This window comes from Tachyglossus aculeatus, chromosome 22 (assembly GCF_015852505.1).
Source record: "Tachyglossus aculeatus isolate mTacAcu1 chromosome 22, mTacAcu1.pri, whole genome shotgun sequence".
Classification (NCBI taxonomy): domain Eukaryota; kingdom Metazoa; phylum Chordata; class Mammalia; order Monotremata; family Tachyglossidae; genus Tachyglossus; species Tachyglossus aculeatus.
Window position 1 is genome coordinate 40,663,346 of NC_052087.1, and position 22,888 is coordinate 40,686,233.

Genomic DNA, 22,888 nt, shown 5'->3' on the forward strand with positions numbered 1-22,888 from the left:
GCAGTGTTCTAAGCACTGGGGCGCTTACATGGTGATCAGGTTGTCCCACGGGGGGCTCCCAGTCTTCATCCCCACTTTACAGATGAGGGAACTGAGGCCCAGAGAAGTGAAGTGACCTGCCCAGAGTCACACAGCTGACAATTGGCGGAGCCGGGATTTGAACCCACGACCTCTGACTCCAAAGCCCTTGCTCTTTCCACTGAGCCACGCTGCTTCTGAATTATTCACCCAAGGGAACCAGCTGCTGGCCGAGCTGGGTTTAGAAGCTTCTCTCCTGATTCCCAAAATCAGTGCTGTTTCTGCTAGACCAATTAATGAATCAGTGGTATTTATTGAGTGCTTACTTTAGGGAAGCAGCGTGGCTTAGTGGAAAGAACACAGGCTTGGGAGTCAGAGGATGTGGGTTCTAATCCCGGCTCTGCCACTTGTCTGCTGTGTGACCTTGGGCAAGCCACTTAACTTCTCTGTGCCTCAGTGCCCTCATCTGTAAAATGGGGATGAAGATTGTGAGCCCCGCGAGGGACAACCTGATTACCTTGTATTTACCCTAGCGCTTAGAACAGTGCTTGGCACATAGTGCTTAACAAATACCATAATTATTATTATTATTACATACACAGAGCATTGTACTAAGCACTTGGGAGAGTACAATACAACAGAATTAGCAGACATGTTCCCTGCCCATAATGAGTAATTCAGTGATTATTTCACAGTGTTTAGTAAGAAGCGTGGCTCAATCAATCAATCAATCTTATTTATTGAGCGCTTACTGTGTGCAGAGCACTGTACTAAGCGTTTGGGAAGTACAAGTCGGCAACACATAGAGACAGTCCCTACCCAACAGCGGGCTCACAGTCTAGAAGGGGGAGACAGAGAACAAAACCAAACATACTAACAAAAATAGAGTAGATATGTACAAGCAAGATAAATAAATAAATAAATAAATAAATAAATAAATAAATAAATAAATAGAGTAATAAATATGTACAAACATATATACATATATACAGGTGCTGTGGGGAAGGGAAGGAGGTAAAATGGGGGGGATGGAGAGGGGGACGGGCTTTGGAGTCAGAGGTCATGGGTTCAAACCCTGGCTCCGCCAGTTGTCAGCTGTGTGACTTTGGGCAAGTCACCTAACTTCTCTGGGCCTCAGTTACCTCATCTGTAAAATGGGGTTGAAGACTGTGAGGTCCTCATGGGACAACCTGATCACCTTGTAACCTCCCCAGCGCTTAGAACAGTGCTTTGCACGTCGTAAGCGCTTAACAAATGCCATTATTGTTATTATTAGTAGTAGTAATAATAATAATGGTATTTGCTAGGCACTTACTGCATGCCAAGCACTGTTCTAAGCGCTGGGGGAGATACAAGGTAGTCAGGTTGTCCCATGGGGGACAGATGAAGGAACTGAGGCACAAAGAAGTGAAGCAATTTGCCCAAAGTCATAGAGTTGATAAGTAGCAGAGCCAGGATTAGAACCCACATCCTTTGACTCCCAAGCCTGGTCTCTTGCCACTAAGCCACGCTGCTTCTCCTAATACTATAATTATCATTATCATTATTTTATTATTTACGGGGGCCAAAAAACTACATCTGCTTCCATTATTTCCCACTGTAACAATGGGCTGACAACATAATTTTTAGACAACACTAGGTTATACAAGAATGTAACTAATAATCTTATAGGAGTAATGCTTACATTGCCAATTGTACCCTGAAATTATTTTATAAATAATATAAAATAAAATATAAAATATATATAAAATAAAATTATTTTATTTTGTTAGTATGCTTGGTTTTGTTCTCTGTCTCCCCCTTCTAGACTGTGAGCCCACTGTTAGGTAGGGACTGTCTCTAGATGTTGCCAGCTTGTACTTCCCAAGCACTTAGTACAGTGCTCTGCACACAGTAAGCGCTCAATAAATACAATTGATTGATTGATTGATTGAAATCATTGATTCAAAAGCACAAGATTCTGAGCACCATTTAGAAGGCTTTAGGAAGCAAGTCAACAAGCAGAATGTTGTCACTGCTTCTCCGGTAAACCACAGTAGAATAGTTTCATTATTCAGGGTAGACTCTAAGGATTAGGACTCTTCAGTCCGGACAGACAAAAGCAGAAATGGGACATAATATGGATTTGTAAAATCATTATAGGTGTGGACAGGGCAAACAGAATCCTACAATACCACAGTTTGAATGCTTTTATTGAAGTTTGAAGCTGCATGGATTTAAAATAAGCCAAAGAATCATTCCCCCCCCCCCCCCCCCGCCCCGCCCCAGGGATTTTAGGAGATAGAATTTATTACCATAATAATAATAATAATTACTTAATAATTATGGTATTTGTTAAGCACTTACTACGTGCCAGGCACTGTACTAAGCAATGGCAACACTATACTAACTGCTGACACTGTTTGGGAAGCAGCCTGGTGTAGTGGATAAAGCACGGGCCTGGGAATAATTGGTTCTAATTCCAGCTCCACTGCTTGTCTGCCGTGTGACCTTGGGCAAGTCACTTCGCTTCTCTGTGCCTCAGTTACCTCATCTGTCAAATGGGGATTGAGACTGTGAGCCCCACGTGGGACAGGGACAGTGTCCAAATCGATTTCCTTGTATCCACCCCAGCGCTTAGGACAGTGCCTGGCACGTAGTAAGTGCTTAACAAATACCGTCATTACTACTAAGTGCTGGAAAGTTACATGGATAGAAAATATCAATAGATTTTGGAGGGTTTTGTTAAATTCACGTCTGAAAAGCCCATAAGAAGTTATTGCTTGGAAATTCAAGGATCTAGAGGAGAGAATAAATTAATAAAAATGATGGGATTTTGTTAAGCACTTACTATGTGTGACCTTGGGCAAGTCACTTAACTTCTCTGAGCCTCAGTTACCCCATCTGTAAAATGTGGATTAAGACTGTGATCCCCATGTGGGACAACCTCATCACCTTGTATCCCCCCCAGCGCTTACAACAGTGCTTTGCACATAGTAAGCACTTAATAGATGCCATCATCATTATTATTATTATTATGTGCAAAGCACTATTCTAAGCACTGGGGGAGATACAAGGTGATGAGGTTGTCCCACGTGGGGCTCACAGTCTTACTCCCCATTTTGCAGATGATGTAACTGGGGCTCAGAGAAGTGAAGTGACTTGCCCAGGGTCACACAGCAGACAAGTGGCAGAGCCGGGATTCGAACCCATGACCTCTGACTCCAAAGCCCGGGCTCTTTCCACTGAGCCACGCTGCTTCTCAAGAAGCAGAGAAATTGGGACTGTCGCAGAGTAAATCCATAACTATGAAGACAGATGTAAAAGAGGGCACCCGGCACACTTTCCCCAAGCACCGTCCGTTGCCCTTGTTGGAGACGGAATTCCGAGTTGGGAATGTCATTCCTCTGATCCAGTGTGGTATTTCTTCTGCTTTTCTGTGAAGGACATTTGGGGTTAATCTTATCAGTCACAGAGGAGCACAAGTCAATAAGAACCAGTTTTAGAGGGTGAAACACAAAGCCTTCTTAGTCATTTCATTGCAGTCCCAAGGCTCCGATCTGGCCTGGCGGAGGGAATGATAAACATTTCATTCACTCATTCATTCAATCGTATTATTGAGCGCTTAGTGTGTGCAGAGCACTGTACTAAGCTCTTGGGAAGTGCAAAAGCGGCAACATATAATCAATCAATCGTATTTATTGAGCGCTTACTGTGTGCAGAGCACTGTACTAAGCACTTGGGAAGTACAAGTTGGCAACATATAGAGACAGTCCCTACCCAACAGTGGGCTCACAGTCTAGAAGGGGGAGACACAGAACAAAACCAAACATATTAACAAAATAAAATAAATAGAATAGATATATACAAGTAAAATAAAAATAAATAAATAGAGTAATAAATATGTAATAAACATATAGAGACGGTCCCTACCCAACAACGGGCTAGAACCCAAATTGAAAGTAGACTTTTCGGTCATTGTCGTCTTCCCGTTTTTGAAATTTGTCCTCCAAAAATCAAAATCACGTTTTTGAATACCCGGGAGACTTTTGGCAAGAGGCGTAATTGGCCGGATCTTGAAATTGTAGCAGCATGGCAGAGTGGATAGAGCACGGGCTTGGGAGTCAGAAGGTCGTGGGTTCTAATCCCAGCTCTGCCATTTATCAGCTGTGTGACTTTGGGCAAGTCACGTCACTTCTCTGTGCCTCAATTACCTCATCTGGAAAATGGGGTTTAAGACTGTGGGCCCCATGTGGGACAACCTGATTACCTTGTATCTCCCCCAGCGCTTAGAACAGTGCTTGGCACATAGTAAGCACTTAACAAATACCAAAATTATTAGTAAAATTATTAATCCTGGCTCCGCCACTTGTCTGCTGTGTCACCTTCAGCAAGTCACTTCTCTTCCTCTGTGCCTCAGTTACCTCATCTGTAAAATGGGAATCGAGACTGGGAGCCCCTCATGGGACGGGGGTGTGCCCAACCGGATTTGCTTTTATCCACCCCAGCGCTTAGCACAGAGTAAGCACTTAACAAATACCACAATTATTATTATTTCTCCAATAACTGCTTAACCCCACTGATTGCTAGATGTGTACCATATCATTGCAGTATTCAACAATTCAACAATTTTGTGTTTCTCTAAAATCATGACATTTTATTTTTAAGAGGTTTCATTTTAATTCTTCCAATTGGCATATGGTCATAAAGTATTGTGTGCTTTGTATGTCCATAGAAGCTGGGAAAATTACTTTCTTCTTTCTGATACAGTTCTTTGTTTTCTAGGGATCGAAACACGAAGAAATTGAAGGCGAAGAGGAGGTGTCGGGTTTAATTCAGCCTGCAGAAGTATTTGCTCCCAAAAGCCTTGTATTGGTATCCAGACTAGATTATCCAGACATTTTTAGGGTAAGGAATTCCCAGCTGTCATTCGCCAATTGTGTTAGTGTTCAGATGTAGTTTTTTGATGTGAAGACAAGTTATTTTGATATAAAAGAGCTCGGTGTCAGTGTAGGAATTTACCAGTAGAGGAGAATGTAGTTGAAATGGTAGAAATATTGCGGTCTGGTTGAAGGACGTGCGACTGGAGTCCTGGGGTCTTTGTCCCAGGGATCACTATTTCATTACTTCACGCAACTCATGTAGCCTCTTGGGCCTTAATTTGTTTTGCTTACATGAATTTTGTGAGGATGAAAAGAAGATAATCGACCTAAAAGCCCCTTAGAAATGTGGTTGTTCTATGAAATTCAAGGCGTTTTGCTATCAATAATGAATTCATTATTACAATTAGTGGTAATAAAAACTAGACTCAAGTCTGTACGTGAAAAACTGAACAACTGAGGTGATAAAGTATCTCTCCTGCATTTTTGAAAAATTGAATTTATATAAGCTATACATTGCATTCATGTCATTATGCACCATGAAGAAATATTTAGTTCAGAAACGATTTAAATGAGGTTAAATGCATTGTGGCATTATTTATTTAAAAAATAAGAAGAATTTCAGGAGTTTCAAAGTGAAATTCTTCTAGACTGTGAGCCCGCTGTTGCGTAGGGGCCGTCTCTATATGTTGCCACCTTGTACTTCCCAAGCACTTAGTACAGTGCTCTGCACACAGTAAGCGCTCAATAAATGTGCTTGAATAAATGAATGAATGAGATTAAATGACACTGAAAAACTACAAGCGCAACTGCTTTTTCAAAAAGCACAAAACGAATGAGATTTTAATTTCCACTTGTTCCAGCTATAAGGTAGCAGACGCATACGGTTCAAGTGTTTTCTTACTTTACGATCTCATTACTTTTTAATTAAAAACTTTAACTCTGTCAGTAGAAACAGTGGGAATTTAATAAGAGTAAAAGTGTGGTATAAACAAATTTCTGTAAATAATTACTATTGAAATTAAGTAAAATAAAATAATTCTAAAAAGAGTATTTAGAATTTTCGGAATTTTAGCAGTGCAGTCACTTTTGTCAGTGGTACTTGTTAAGCACTTACTACGTGCCAAGCACTGTAATTTGTGCTGCTATGGATATACGATAATCAGGTTGGGCACAGTTCCTATCCCACATGAGGCTTACAGTCTAAGTTGGAGGGTGTAGGATTTAATCCCCATTTTACAGATGAGGTAGCTGAGGCAGAGAGAAGTTCAGTGACTTATCCAAGGTCACACAGCCAACAAGTGGCTGACCCAGGATTAGAACCCAGGTCCTCCGACTCTTTGGCCCAAACTCCTTCCACTAGCCATGCTGCTGTGAAGAAGGCATTTAAATACTGCATTATGCCCTTTCAATCAATCAATCAATCAATCGTATTTATTGAGCACTTACTGTGTGCAGAGCACTGTACTAAGTGCTTGGGAAGTACAAGTTGGCAACATATAAAGTCCCTACCCAACAGTGGGCTCACAGTCTAAAAGGGGGAGACAGAGAACAAAACCAAACATACTAACTTTCCCACTCTCCCTTCTTTCCGCCTGAAAGATGTTTGATTTTTTAAAATTTCCCGAAACTATAAAAAAGTTTATGCTGTTGTGTACCTTCCAGTAGCAATATAGTGATCCTTAATTAAAATGGCATAAAACATGAATTTTAGGTTTTTCAAAGGATACCAAATAAAGTAAAAAGAGCAATTGGGTAGTTCTGATCCTCTAAAAGAAAATTATCTGGGATGTTGGAGTAAAAAATTAATCTTTTTCCCTAGAGGTGGGAAAGCAGGAGAAACTCTGACCACTTGGGTCAGTAGGTTTGGGGGTTTAAAGGAGGATCTGAGGTGCTTACTCAGAAGTTCTCGGATGAAATTTCTAAACAGTTATACTGCTTCCTGTGAGAAATTCCAGCCCGAAGGTACTGTACTATTTCAAAGAGGATATTTCCTGAGGTCAGATGTCGCGTCCATGTATTTTTAGCGTGTACCTTTTCAGAGACAGCAATTACATGCATTTTTATATTTGCAGGCTTGCCTGGGTTTGATCTACACCGTCTATGTGGACAGCCTGAGCGTCTCCTTGGAAAGTCTCATCGCCAACCTCTGTGCCTGCCTCGTTCCAGCCTCTGGAGGCTCTCAGGTAAAAGGACGGAAAGCTGGGGTGGGGGACGGGGGAGGAGGAGGGTATTTTTCCTGTTAATTTAATTTGTGAAGAAAGCACAAATAAATGCTTGAAGAATTTTCGTAGAAAAAAAGATCAGGGTTCAGTTAAATATCGTCCCTGTGGCTTGCCTTCTAAAGAGACCCAAAAATTCCCCTCTTAGTTTAGGTTGAAAGGTTAATTTTGTCAGTGGATTTATTTCATACAAATAGGAGTTTGTGGTAACTTGAACTCCAATTAAAATATAGATTTCCTAGTGCATATATAAGAAGATTTTTTAGTGGATTCTTAATGTCTTTCTCATTCCGCTGTTCTTCCTTTCCCTGTTTTCCCTGCTCTGTTCACACGTGCCCGTTATGATGATCCATGCTTAATGGGCATTTTTCTATAGAATAATAGTTTTCAGATTCATGGTTGATAAAATATTGCCAATTTTCATTGCAACTTTATGTAGCAGTACTATTACTTCTCAAGGTAATCATCTGTTGAAGCCACAAATGCCGTATCCCAACTCTTAAAGCTTTGTCTTTTTCCATTGTCTTGTGGCCAGCTCTTCAAGGTAGTGTAGAGCAGGTCGAAGTTCTTGAGCCTTTGAAGAGAAACCCTGCCTCGAAAAATAGCCAAAGTGAAGAAGTCAGCTAAAGGTCTGACAGGAAAAAGGGAGTAATGGTAGTAATAAGTCTGTGCCCTTAAGTACTTTGATTTTCTCCCTACCCTGACAGCACTTACTTACTGATGCATCTGGAATTGATTTCAGTGTCTTTCTCCCCTTGTAATAATAATGATGATGGTATCTGTTAAGCGCTTACTATGTGCCAAGCACTGTTCTCAGCATTGGGGTAGATACAAGGTAATCAGGTTGTCCCACCTGGGGCTCACAATCCTCATTGTACAGATGAGGGAACGGAGACACAGAGAAGTTAAGTGACTTGCCCAAAGTCACACAGCAGACAAGTGGCAGAGCCGGGATTAGAACCCACATCCTCTGACTCCCAAGCCCGGGCCATTTTCCCCTAAGCCACACTGCTTTTAATTCATTCGGTAGTGTTTATTGAGCACTTACTGTGTGCAGAGCACTCTACTAAGCACTTGGGAGAGTACAAAATAACAACAAAAATCTGTATGCTCCTTGAGGGCAGGGATCATGTCTAGCAACTATATTGTAGTTTACTTCCCCAAGCGCTGTACACCATAAGTCCTCAATCAATCAATCAATCAATCAATCGTATTTATTGAGCGCTTACTGTGTGCAGAGCACTGTACTAAGCGCTTGGGAAGTACAAGTTGGCAACATATAGAGACAGTCCCTACCCAACAGTGGGCTCACAGTCTAAGAGGGGGAGACAGAGAACAAAACCAAACATACTAACAAAATAAAATAAATAGAATAGATATGTACAAGTAAAATAAATAAATAGAGTAATAAATATGTACATACATATATACAGGTGCTGTGGGGAAGGGAAGGAGGTAAGATGGGGGGGATGGAGAGGGGGACGAGGGGGAGAGGAAGGAAGGGGCTCAGTCTGGGAAGGCCTCCTAAATAAATATCATTGATGGATTGATTAGCTGAGTTGAATTTATTGATCTGCTATGGCAATGTAGCAAGCACTTGGGAAGTGCAACAGAAAGCATGTTTCTTGCCCACCTGGAGCTAATGCCCTACTGGAGGGAAATAGACACATCTCAGAAACATGCACAAGCAGGGAAAAGGAATAAATGCAACAAGATCCTTAGAGAGAAAGGAGAGCAGAATTGGGGAGGGAGGTGAAAAACGCACCAAGAAAGGAAAAGGCAAAGCGGGGAGGTAAGGTGCCCGGATTTGAGGGAGCATAAAGTAGAACAGAGGGTAGAACCTTTAGAGGATGGGATTGAAAGGTCTGCCATTACCACTTTGGCAAAGGGGTTTATAGTAATAATAATAATTATTATTATTACAGTATTTGTTAAGTGCTTACTATGTGCCAGGCACTGTACTAAGCTCTGGGGTGGATACAAGCCAATTGGGTTGGACACAGTCCCTGTCCCACAAGGGGCTTACAGTCTGGGAAGCAGTGTGGCTCCGTGGAAAGAGCACGGGCTTAGGAGTCAGAAGTCGTGGGTTCTAATCTCGGCTCCGCCACTTGTCAGCTGTGTGACTTTGGGCAAGTTGCTTCTCTTTGCCTCAGTTACCTCATCTTTAAAATGGAGATTAAGACTGTAAGACCCATGTGGAACAACCTGATTACCTTGTATCCCCCCCAGTGCTTAGAACAGTGCTTGGCACATAGTGAGCACTTAACAAATACCGTCATTATTATTATTGTTGTTGTTATTATTATTATTATTAATCCCCATTTGACAGATGAGGTATCTGAGACCCAGAGAAGTGAAGTGACTTACTGTGTGCTGAGTATTAAGCGCTTGGGTGAGTACAGAGCACGGGCTTTGGAGTCAGAGGTCATGGGTTCAAACCCCTGCTCCGCCAACTGTCTGCTGTGTGACTTTGGGCAAGTCACTTCACTTCTCTGGGCCTCAGTTACCTCATCTGGAAAATGGGGATTAAAGCTGTGAGCCCCCCGTTGGACAACCTGATCACCTTGTAACCTCCCCAGTGCTTAGAACAGTGCTTTGCACATAGTAAGCGCTTAATAAATGCTATTATTATTATCATTATTATTATTACAATAGAACAATACACAGACATGTTCCCCACCCACAAGGAGTTTACAGTTTGGAGGGGGATCTAGAGATGCCCACCTGATTGCCAAGCAAAGGCAGTAAAGAGGGTCAACATGTCTGTTCGTAGGCTGAGAATGGAGCCATTGCCATAAAGAAGGCTCCTCTCCAAAACCTGAATTGACAGTGCTCAGCGATGTTGGGAATGACAGTCTTCGGAACTGAAAATTCTAAGCCGAGCACTGCATGTATTTTGAGATTGCCGGTATTGTGAGATCGGGAGACCAATTGTTTCCTAGGCAAAAATCTTGTAAGGACTAAGCTAGAGATTTCATTTCCTTTAATTGTCCTGTCGCTTCCACTTTTGACAGTCTTTCTTCAAATCACTAGTACAAATGCTAAAATGAATTGAGTGAAATGATCAGAATGTTTTTCATCGAGGCTAACAAAGCAATCAATCAATCAATCGTATTTATTGAGCGCTTACTGTGTGCAGAGCACTGTACTAAGCGCTTGGGAAGTACAAGTTGGCAACATATAGAGACGGTCCCTACCCAACAGTGGGCTCACAGTCTAAAAGACAGGCAACTCAGTGCTTCATTTATGGTAAAGCTACAGAAGGAAATGAATAACAGTTCACAAACACTCCCAAGCTCAGGACCTGGTTGTCAAATTAGCTTCCTTTTAGCCATTATCTGTAAGCAGACTAAAAGAAAATAAACTTATGGGTTGTTCTTAAACCAATTTTGAAAAATGATCATATACTGTGCATTTCCATACTTTCTCATAATTCCGTTCTTTATGTTATTTAAACAAATACGCATGAAAGTAAGTCTCAGTATTTGGAAGTACTCAGGGGAAGAAACTCGAGTCTTGACTTTGTAATTGGCCCTAAAGAAGGTATCCTCTTTTCCTTTTGAGTTGCTCACGCTCATTTCGGGAAGATTGGCTACTGTTTGCTTATTTGCACCATCTACACCGTCTAAAGAATCTTCCTATTGGTAATAATTATAATAGTGATGGTATTTGTTAAGCGCTTACTATATGCCAAGCACTGTTCTAAGTTCTGGAGTAGATGCAAGGTAATCAGTTGCCCCACGTGCGGCTCACAGTCTTAATCCCCATTTTACATATGAGGTAACTGAGGCACAGAGAAGTGAAGTGACTTGCCCAAAGTCACACATCTGATAAGTGGCGGAGCTGTGATTAGAACCCATGACCTCTGACTACCGAACCCGTGCTCTTTCCACTAAGCCACGCTGCTTCTCCAGGGAAAGAATGTCCGACAAAGACTTTGAACTTGATCGTCATTTACTTCTCCTAGTTGAGAAATTTCTAAAGGGTGTCATTTGCAGCTTTTCTAACAATATGTATGTATTGTAACAATACATATGTATATATTCTAACAATACATATATATATATATATTCTAACTATATATATATATATATATAAATCATTCATTACTGGGTACATTTAAAAATAGAAACTAAAAAGGCTTGGGTGACTTACTTTCCACTCCTACCTCTGAAGTCAACTCTAGAAATTACAATATATTTGGGTTAATGAAAATAAAAATGGAAACCTCAGCAAAGAACAAGGGACCTAGAATGTGAAGTGCCTTGAGAAGCAGAGTGGCTCAGTGGAAAGAGCCCGGGCTTTGGAGTCAGAGGTCATGGGTTCAAATCCCGGCTCTGCCCATTGTCAGCTGTGTGGCTTTGGGCAAGTCACTTAACTTCTCTGTGCCTCAGTTCCCTCATCTGTAAAATGGGGATTAAGATGGTGAGCCCCCTCGGGACAACCTGATCATCTTGTAACCTCCCCAGCGCTTAGAACAGTGCTTTGCACATAGTAAGCCCTTAATAAATGCCATCATAATGATAATAACCTAGTATCTAGATAAAAATATATCTTAAAAAAATCATTTTTTACAGAAGTTATTTTCCTTGGGAGCAGGAGATAGACAGCTGATCCAGACTCCTCTGTATGATAGCCTCCCTGTTACAGGCACCAGTGTGGCACTCCTCTTTCAACAGTTGGGTATGTACACTCTTCATTTTTATATTTTTGTTTTACCAAAGACTATAAATAACTGCAATTCAGAGCATTGGTGAGTCAAAAATGGTTTAAAGAAATGGATTGCTTTTAGTGGAAATTTCATCCGTTTTCCTCACAAAACATGTTCCCATATCAGAAGAAAACGAGGGCAGACTGTAATGGAAGCTCCTTGAGGGCAGGGTTTGGGTTTGCCAACTCTAATGGATTGTCCTCTCCTAAGCGGTAGTACAGTGCCCCGTACCCAGTAAGCATTCAATAAATACTACTAAATGATTGATTGATAGAGATAGCAACAAAAGAGAAGCAGCGTGGGTCAGTAGAAAGAGCAGGGGCTTTGGAGTCAGAGGTCATGGGTTCAAATCCCACTCCGGCAATTGTCAGCTGTGTGACTTCGGGCAAGTCACTTCCCTTCTCTGTGCCTCAGTTACCCTATCTGTAAAATGGGGATTAAGACGGTGAGCCTCACGTGGGACAACCTGATCAACTTGTATCTACCCCAGCGCTTAGAACAGTGCTTTGCACATAGCAAGCACTTAAATACCAACATTATTATTTACTTCTCTGTGCCTCAGTTACCTCATCTGTAAAATGAGGATTAGGACTGTGAGCCCCCCGTGGGACAACCTGATCAGCTTGTAACCTCCCCAACGCTTAGAACAGTGCTTTGCACATAGTAAGCGCTTAATAAGTGCCATTATAGTAATAAGTAATAATAACAAAACCACTGTCCATCATTTTGCTAACTCACTCTCTCAGGCAGGGCTGTCCCAAGTCTTAAATGGTGCAACCTTCTGAATGTGCTAAAAGTAAGAGAGTCTCTTCTGCTAATACGGCAGAATTAGCGGACGTGTTCCCTGCCTATTACGAGCTTACGGTCTAGCGGGGGAGACAGACATTAATATGAATGCCCCCTCAAGAACTTCCAGTGGTTGCCCATCAACTTCTGCATCGAAGAGAAACTCCTTGCCATCAGTCTTAAAGCATTGAAATCACCTTGCCCCCTCCTACCTCACCTCACGGCTCTCTTTCTACAATCTTTGTAGAACACTCTTTGTTCCTCTAAATGCCAACCTGCTCACTGGATCTCGATCTTGTCTAATTCACCGTCGACCTCTCACCTACGTCGTGCCTCTGGCCTGGAATGACCTCCCTCTTTACATCTGACAGACAGTTACTCTCCCCCAGCTTCAAAACATTACTGAAGGCACATCTCATCCGAGACGCCTTCCCTGACTCAGCCCTCACTTCCTTTTCTCCCACTCCCTTCTGCGTCACCCTGACTTGCCCCCTTTAATTCACTTCCACCCCTAGCCCCACGACACTTATACACATATAATAATAATAATGGCATTTGTTAAGCGCTTACTATGTGTGAGCACTATTCTAAGCGCTGGGGAGGATATATATCAATCTCTGTCTGCCCCTGTAGCTCGTTGTGGGCAGGGAATGTGGCTGTTATATTGTCCTCGTTCAAGTTCATATTCCTGTTTTGTGTATACAGTAAGCGCTCGGTAAATATGACGGATTGAAAAATAACTTAATTTAAAGATATGTACAAAAGCGCTCAGTAAATATGACGGATTGAAAAATAACTTAATTTAAAGATATGTACAAAAGCGCTCAGTAAATATGACGGATTGAAAAATAACTTAATTTAAAGATCTGTACAAAAGTGCGGTGGGGTTGGAGGTGGGGTGAATATTAAATGCCCAAAGATCACAGATCTTTGGGTGTTGAAATCCAAATAGTGATTAGTAAAGTTAAGGCTGTTGAGTAGGGACCGTCTTTATGTGTTGCCAACTTGTACTACCCAAGCGCTTAGTACAGTGCTCTGCACACAGTAAGCGCTCAATAAATACAATTGAATCAATCCAACCACACAGAGGACCCAAAAGGGAGAATGAGCCAGGGAAAAGAGGACTTAATCAGGGGCCTACCTGCAGCCAAGCAAGAGTTAGGTAGTATTACATAAATTATATAGCAGGACTCTAACTCACATGTGAAGTTTTTGAAAAAAGTCAGATAGCTTTGCCTTTGTAGAACTTGGCCTTTAACAGAAGCATGAAGCAAAGTTGTCAATTTGGGTGTTGAAATCCAAATTGTGATTAGTAAAGTTAAGGCCTAATGAACGAAGTCGTCTTATTTGTTGCCCCTAGCCATTTTCAGTTTAAATGAATTATATAAATCCTAAGGGGAAAGCTTAATAACTCAAAAGTTGCTGTTTTTGACAATTGTGAAGGTGATTAAGATCATTTTATGGTCTAATGATATTCCAAAGGCCAAGGTACAGAATGCACTTTGGGAGCTTTGCCACAAACACTGTTGCTGTCATGTTTCTGAAAATGGGCTTTGTAGAAAAACACATCGTAAGCAAATGGAAATAGAGTACTTTTGCACCCCTCCCCCCCCCCCCCCCACCGGCCCATCCCGTGAGTATAATGCAAAACATATTTTAATCTGCTGGGTGTCTGAGTCGCAGTCTTCTAAAATGGATTGCCTAATACATATTCTTCGTCAAGTAATTATAGAAGATATACAATATCTATATTTAAACATCAAAAATGTATATTGAAATCGCACCAAAACCATAAAGACATTTTTAAAAAGTTTGTTTATGAAGTGAGCATTATTTCCAAGGCCAGGAATCCGTTTTTGTACAGAATTGTTTATATAAAATTTAGCCCATAACAGGGGAAGCAACTTTTCATTTTCAGTGCAGGGCAAACTTGGGACAGAAGATCAAGGGGGCAGGACTTTGGGTAAGGGGAAAAAAAAGAAGGGGAAAAAATAAGTGGAAGAGGAGGAGAAAAAGAAAAGCGGGAGGAAAACATGGGATGGTAAGAGGACAGTTGAGGTAGTGTGTCTTATCGTAATAATAAGAACAACAACTATGGTATTTGTTAAGCGCTTACTGTGTGTCAAGCACAGTTCTAAGCGCTGGGGTTGATACAAGGTAATCAGGATGGATACAGTCATCCATTCATTCAATTGTGTTTATTGAGCACTTACTGTGTGCAGAGCACTGTACTAAGCGCTTGGGAAGTACAAGTTGGCAACATATAGAGACGGTCCCTACCCAACAACGAACTACTTACAGTCCCTGTCCCACCCACCCTGCGCTCACAGTCCTAATCCCCATTTTACAGATGAGGTTACTGGGGCCCAGAGCAGTGTGAGCCCACTGTTGGGTACAGACTGTCTCTATATGTTGCCAACTTGTACTTCCCAAGCGCTTAGTACAGTGCTCTGCATACAGTAAGCGCTCAATAAATACGATTGATTGATTGATTGATTGAAGTATCTTGCCCGAAGTCATACAGCAGACAAGTGGTGGAGCCGGGATTAGACCTCCCATCCTCTAACTCCCAAGCCCATGTTCTTGCCACTAAGCCTTGCTGCTTCCCATCCTCTCTCCCAACCTCCCAGCTTGGCATTCTCTACACAGTACATGCTCAGTGAATGAGACTCTCGAAAACCATCATGGTAGTCTCCTCCTCCTCTTCTTCCTCCTCCCTCCTTCATTCATTCATTCAATCATTTTTATTGAGCGCTTACTGTGTGCAGAGCACTGTATTAAGCGCTTGGGCAGTACAAGTTGGCAACATATAGAGATGGTCCCTACCCAACAGCGGGCTCACAGTCTAGAAGGGGGAGACAGACAACAAAACAAAACATATAAACCAAATAAAATAAATAGAATTAATATGTACAAGTGAAATAGAGTGATAAATATGTACAAACATATATGCATATATACAGGTGCTGTGGAGAGGGGAAGGAGGTAAGGTGGGGAGGGGGAGAGGAAGGAGGGGGCTCAATGTGGGAAGGCCTGGAGGAGGTGAGCTCTCAGTAGGGCTTTGAAGGGAGGAAGAGAGCTAGCTTGGCGGACGGGCGGAGGGAGGGTAATCCAGGCCAGGGGGAGGACATAGGCCGGGGGTCGACCGTGGGACAAGCGAGAACGAGCCACAGTGAGGAGATTAGCGGCAGAGGAGCAGAGGGCTGGGCTGGAGAAGGAGAGAAGGGAGGTGAGGTAGGAGGGGGCGAGGTGATGGACAGCCTTGAAGCCCAGGGTGAGGAGTTTCTCCTCCTTCTTTTTCTTCTCCTTCTTCCTCCTTCATCTTCCTCCTCCCCCTCCTCCTGTTTCCTCTTCTGGCACTTCCCCATAGCTGGCCCTCAGTCCCCAGTGAGAATACTGCCTACCCACTGTCAGGGTCAGGACATGATGGTAGCAGCAGCAGCTCGGAGGCCTAAGGTAGCCGAGTTGCAGCCTCTGTAGCTCAAGGTCCAGTACCAGTGACGACGAGCGGAAACCCTCCATGACCAGCTGGCAGGGGCAGGAGAAGCAGCATAGCCTTGTGGATAGAGCAAAGGCCTGAGAATCGGGGGGACCTGCTTTCTAGTCCCGGCTCCGCCACTTGTCGGCTGTGTGACCTTGGGCAAGTCACTTCATTTCTCTGGGCCTCCGTGCCTCATCGGTAAAATGGGGATTAAACTGTGAGCCCCATGTGGGAAACTGTGTGCCCAACGTGACAACCTTTTATCTACCCCAGTTATTAGTACAGTGCCAGGCACGTAGTAAGCGTTTAACAAATACCATAAAAAAACACACACATAAAAACGCAATGACAAAAGTGGGTTAAGAAGCTGAATATCTTCCTTGGCTTTAGTTTATTTTAGTAATGATTATTAAAAATTTTTTGAAACAATATTCCCTAAGATTTTTAACACAATATTGCATCCTCTAGACTGTAAGCTCATTGCGGGCAGAGAATGTGTCTGTTATATTGTATTCTCCCAAGTGCTTAGTACCGTGCTCTGCACACAGTAAGCGCTCTATAATTGAATGAATTGCGCATCTTAGAGTGACTTCACTGGGGAAGTGGATAAATGCTTTACTGATCACCTAGTCAACTTCCTTGAGCAACATAAATTATAGTCCATCATTTCAAAAGCCGAAGAAACTTTGGTTCTGCAGAGAGCAAATAATCAAGTCAGCGTTTTCCAGGTAAAATATGATGTTTCTGCCTAGTGGATGAAGAAAAACTCTCCTGTTGATCAGTTGAAACCTAAAAGACAAACCGAACTGCACAATCTGAAAAGCACTGTGACCATCTCTGACCAAGCAGTAGAGTGTTAGCCTAAGTTCCCAATGGCTACAAAAACTCCTGCTGATACACATTGGGTATAATGTGGAACAAAAAACAGAAAGCCCTGATCACCGTTTACTGGTAGGAAATCCTAAGGCATCCTTAATTTTACAGTGTCGTTTTATTTTTCTTCTTTTTAACCTCATGAAATGAACATGCTCCTTCCTGAAAGAAGTGTATTCTGTTCAGTCTTCTCAGGCCCACCCATATGGTTCTGAGAAATCATCTTTTCTCATGGAATTAATCATAATAAAAAGATCATAGGAAGAAAAGGGAAGGCACTCTTCATACTGCTCTAATTTGTTTTGGGGATTACCAAAGGAGATGTACGATAAAGAGGGGCAGGATAAACCAATATTCCTGGATACCAAATGAAGTGTTGCATCTTATAATTGCTCCTGGTTCATGCCATTTCTTGAGACAAATCTCTCGTTATTTCAGCCTAAATAACCATTATTGAAGTATTTTGTTTTTGTTTTGTAGCTCATAACTATGTCAGTGTTGGTTTAATTTGTAGCAGTTACGTGGAGGATATGTCAGGATCATGTCTGACATTTTTTCCAAACTTCGGCAAAATTCTTGCCTTAAAATGAGAATGTTGTGCTATTAACACAAGTGCTTCAGTTGTCTGTTCTGATTATACTATCTCTAAAGACCTACAATTGTCTGTTTCCATGGAATTACTATGTCCTTGCCTTTGTTATTCTTCCTCTCATTTATTTATACAGAACAAATAATTAACCTCAGAGAAAAACTACATTGTTTTCTAGTATAATCAATACTATACATCTTCTGTAATCTGGTTAGGCGTATACAAATAAAATATTTAAAATGAGGAGAGATGGAAAAAGTATTATTATTGCATGTTATAGTAAAATATCCTGTATTATGCATGGGTACTAAGAAGTTCCCCAAATTTCTCCTTCCTGAACAGTCTTTTGTATCCAACTGCATGTTCATTGTTTTAGTCCGTCCAGAGTTTCTTCATCAGTTTAATTCCCAATGGTTTGTTCCTTCAGAATTATTTCGATGGCACTTAGTAAGCATGCCTTGTGGGCCAAACCCGACATTAGGTACTCATTTAGCAGACCCTCTCCTATCTAACCTCCTTTTCCTCCGACTACAACCCAATCCACACACACTGCTCCTCCAACACCAACCTACTTACTTTTCCTCATTTATTCATTCATTCAGTCGTATTTATTGGGCACTTACTGTGTGCAGAGCACTGTACTAAGCGCTTGGGAAGTACAAGTTGGCACCAGATGGAGACGGTCCCTACCCAACAGTGGGCTCACAGTCTAGAAGGGGAGACAGAGAACGAAACAAAACATATTAGCAAAATAAAATAAATAGAATAAATAGGTACAAATAAAATAGAGTAATAAATACATATAAACATATAAACATATATATATATATATATTTCCTCAATTTCATTGCTCTCTCTCTCTGTCGCTTAAGTCCTCCCTCCTTTCTGGTACTCAGTCCCCCTTTTATATCCCCCTTTTTATATCTTTTAGACTGTGAGCCCACTGTTGGGTAGGGACTGTCTCTATATGTTGCCAATTTGTACTTCCCAAGCGCTTAGTACAGTGCTCTGCACACAGTAAGTGCTCAATAAGTACGATTGATGATGATGATGATATCCTATAATTTTCCCCATTTTCAAAGCCTTACTAAAATCATCTGTCCTCCAAGAAGCCTTCTATGACTATCCTCTCATTTCCTCGAACTCTTCTCCCTCCCATCCCCATTGCCGCTGCACTTGGTTCTGTGAAACTCACCCCACCCCAACAATTAGTCAATCGATGGTATTTACGGAGTGCGTATGGCGTGCAGAGCACTGGCCCAAGACATGTCCTCTGCCCACAAGAAGGTTACAGTCTAGAGGGGAAGACAGACATTATTATAAAGAAATTATGGATGTGTATCTAAGTGCTGTGGGGCTGCGGGTGAGGTGAATGTTAAGTGCTTAAAGAGTACAGTTCCTAAAGGCAGGTGATGCAGAAGGGAGAGGGAGGAGGAGAAAAGAGGGCTTAAACGGGGAAGGCCTCTTGGAAAAGATGTGATTATATTAAGGCTTTGAAGGTGGGGAAAGAGGTCTATCGTATAAGAAGCAGAAGGAAGTTCCAGGCCGGGCGAGGGGTTGGCGATGTGATAGATAAAAGTAGAGTGACTAAGTTGGTGTTAGAAGAGTGACTTGTTCAGGGTGGGCTGTAGTGAGAAATCAGAGAGGAAAGGTAGGAAGAGGTGAGCCGATTGAGGGCTTTATAGCCAACGGTAAGCTGAGTTTCTATTTGATGCCGAGGTGGATGGGCATCAACTGGAGGTTCTTGAGGAGTGGGGAGACGTGGTCTCGACCTTTTTTTAGAAAAATGATCCGGGTAGCAGAGTGAAATAAAGACTGGAGAGAGAGAGAGAAAGGAGACAGGGAAGTCAGCGAAGGGGTTGATGCAATAGTCAGGGAAAGATCAGGGTTTTGCTATGCTGTGAAAATTGAATCAATAGTGACAGACTCACTATTTGGGTTGACTGAGAGTGATGGGTTGAGAATAATGCCAAGATTATGGGCTTGTGGCTCAGTGGGAAGAGCACGGGCTTGAGAGTCAGAGATCATGGGTTCGAATCTCACCTCCACCATTTGGAGTCACTGTGTGACTTTGGACAAGTCACTTAACTTCCCTGGGCTTCAGTTACCTCATCTGTAAAATGGGGATTAAGACTGTGAGCCCCACGTGGGACAACCTCATCACCTTATATCCTCCCCAGCGCTTTGAACAGTGCTGTGCACATATAGTAAGCACTTAGCAAATGCCATCATTATTATTATAGTGGGGATAGTGGTGTTGCGAGCCCACTGTTGGGTAGGGACTGTCTCTATATGTTGCCAACTTGTACTTTCCAAGCGCTTAGTACAGTGCTGTGCACACAGTAAGCGCTCAATAAATACGATTGATTGATTGGTGGGAAACAGCGAGGGTACAGTGCTTGGGTGAGAAGATGAGGAGTACGGCTTTGAACCTATCTCACTGTAATTGTTTTTAACAATCACCTCCCCCAATAGATTGTAAGCTCCATGAGGGTAGGAACTGGGTCTACCAACTTTTTGTCTTGTACTCTCCTAAGTACTTAGAACAATGTCCTGTACATGGCAAGCACTTAATGCCAGTCCTGGTGGTTTGGTGTGCAAAAATGATAATTATGGTTCATAGATTTCTTATGTATCAACAGAAGGCCAATCAGATATAGTACCAGGCTACTTTGAGAATGCAGAGAGAGTTTGCAAGCAGCGAAAATTTAGTTGTGTGTAGTAATTCATAGAATTTTGATGTGCCGAAGTGTTTCATTTTAATCCTGCTAAACTACTACAAAATAGAACTACTATTCTATTTTGGTAATGTGCATATAACTTTAATCCTATGTTCTGACAGTTTTGACACTTGTCTACATGTTTTGTTTTGTTGTCTGTCTCCCCCTTCTAGACTGTGAGCCTGTTGTTGGGTAGGGACCGTCTCTGTATGTTGCCAACATGTACTTCCCAAGCGCTTAGTACAGTGCTCTGCACACTGTAAGCGCTCAATAAATATGATTGAATGAATGAATGTTTGCCAAAATGATAGACACTAGCTTAGGTCAGTATTGAAACATCCGGTGTTAGGAAAGTATAGTTGCTAACAAAAAAATTACCAATTGGTGTCCGGCTAATTTTCATGGTTTCCATAGTTCAACCCTCTCCAGCTGTCGGAGTGATTTTCCTTTGATTTGAAGACGGTGTTGCCTTGGATGAATTGCACTGATCATCATCATCATCAATCGTATTTATTGAGCGCTTACTATGTGCACAGCACTGTACTAAGCGCTTGGGAAGTACAAACTGGCACATCTAGAGACAGTCCCTACCCAACAGTGGGCTCACAGTCTAGAAGGGGAAGACAGAGAACAAAACCAAACATACTAACAAAATAAAATAAATTATATTCTCATCCACTGATGCATGTGGATGAGAAGCAGCGTGGCTTAGTGGAAAGCACATGGGACTGGGGGTCTGAGGACCTGGGTTCTAATCCCAGCTCTGCTACTTCCCGGCTGTGTGACCTTGGGCGAGTCACTGTAGCTTCTCTGGGCCTCAGTTTCCTCTAAGTGCTTGGGAGAATTGTTGAGGGCAGGGAACATGTCTAGAGCCCGGGCATGGAAGTCAGAGGTCATGGGTTCTAATTCCGCCTCCGCCACTTATCAGCTGTGTGACTTTGGGCCAGTCACTTAACTTCTCTGTGCCTCTGTTACCTCATCTGGAAAATGGAGATGAAGACTGTGAGCCCCATGTGGGACAACCTGATTACATTGTATCTCCTCCAGCGCTTAGAACAGTGCTTGGCACATAGTAAGCGCTTAACAAATACCAAAAGTATTATTATTATTATTACCAACTCTATTATATTTTACTCTCGCAAGTGCTCTTTGTAAAGTGCTCTGCACACAGTAAGCTCTCAATAAATACCATCGATTGATACAATACAAGAGAATTATTACTACTCTATTTATTATTATTACTCTATTTATTTATTTATTTATTTTACTTGTACATAGCTATTCTATTTATTTTATTTTGTTAGTATGTTTGGTTTTGTTCTCTGTCTCCCCCTTTTAGACTGTGAGCCCACTGTTGGGTAGGGACTGTCTCTATATGTTGCCAATTTGTACTTCCCAAGCGCTTAGTACAGTGCTCTGCACATAGTAAGCGCTCAATAAATACGATTGATGATGATGATGAAGAGAATTAGCAAACATGTTCCCTGCCCATAGCAAGTTTACAGTCTAGAGAAGAGCTTACATGGGAGTCAGAGGACCTGGGTTCTAATCCCAGCGCTGCCACTTGTGTGCTCTTTGACTTGAGGCAAGTCACTTCACTTCTCTGTCCCTCAGTTTCCTCATCTATAAAATGGGGATTATGACTGTGAGCCCCACGAGGGACAGGGACTGTGTCCAACCCAATTATGTTGTATCTACCCCAGCGCTTAGAACAGTGCTTGGGACACAGTAAGTGCTTAACAATACTGTTATTATTATTATTATTACCATTATTATTAATAACTAAACTATTCCTATTCTCCTTAAGCTCATTTCCCATAGTCCTTTTCTCAGGAAGGATGGACTGTAATTGGATTTCATTCTTTGTGTAATTGCACTATGGGGTTCTCATTTAGTAATACTGGGATTCTTGCTTTGAGTTGCTCATTTCTATTTCCCTTCCAATCCACACTTCCCAATTTGAACCTTTTTAAGTGATTCTAACCCTTATTTGTATTTTAATTTACTTCCTAACTTTTTTTGAGTGAGCTTTTACTAACAAGGCATTACACATGATGTCTGAGTTCCTGTCAGATGCCTCAGTCAAGACTTCATGCCATCACCACCCTTCCTGGAAAATCTGTGAATTCAATTTTCTCTCAGTGAATACCCGTTTTGTCTCTTTCTTCAAGTGACGGACATTTTGGGGGCAACACAGGGAAAACTCAATCATCCCTACTGATAAGAAAGAATTCCGGAAGGCTGAGAAGAAAATATTCTTTATAAAGGATAGATTTGGCCCAGGCAGTATCCCAGAGTTTTCTGTGTACCGAAGTAAGCCAGCTAATGGAAAGAGGAGAAAAGCCCAGACTGTCCCAAAACAAATAGATCCGGATGGGAATTTTGAGAAGTGGAGGAGCTCTTGAGCCCTGGAAAGTTGTGGCTAAAATTAGGAAGCAGACAACAAAATAGAGACATACTCTAGAGCAATTTAGAGTCTTGAACCGAAACAAACTTGCACTGAAGCCTAAATGGAACAAAGCAAAGAACAACTTACAAACTACAGTCACATACACTGGCATCTTTGACTTTTTGATCCATATATTATGGAAGGGTGACTGCACAGTCAGTATGGCAGTTGGTATGGATT

General features: G+C 42.0%; 1 protein-coding gene across 4 annotated transcripts in view; it reads left to right on the top strand.

Moving 5' to 3' along the window:
• SBF2 (SET binding factor 2) overlaps nucleotides 1-22,888 on the top strand; it is a 586,574-nt gene that overhangs the window by 325,989 nt on the left and 237,697 nt on the right. For all 4 annotated transcript variants that reach the window (XM_038765198.1, XM_038765199.1, XM_038765200.1 and 1 more), the window contains exons 4-6: nucleotides 4,783-4,905; nucleotides 6,953-7,063; nucleotides 11,677-11,782. In XM_038765198.1, coding sequence (XP_038621126.1) covers nucleotides 4,783-4,905; nucleotides 6,953-7,063; nucleotides 11,677-11,782 — 340 coding nt within the window. The remainder of the gene's footprint in view (nucleotides 1-4,782; nucleotides 4,906-6,952; nucleotides 7,064-11,676; nucleotides 11,783-22,888) is intronic.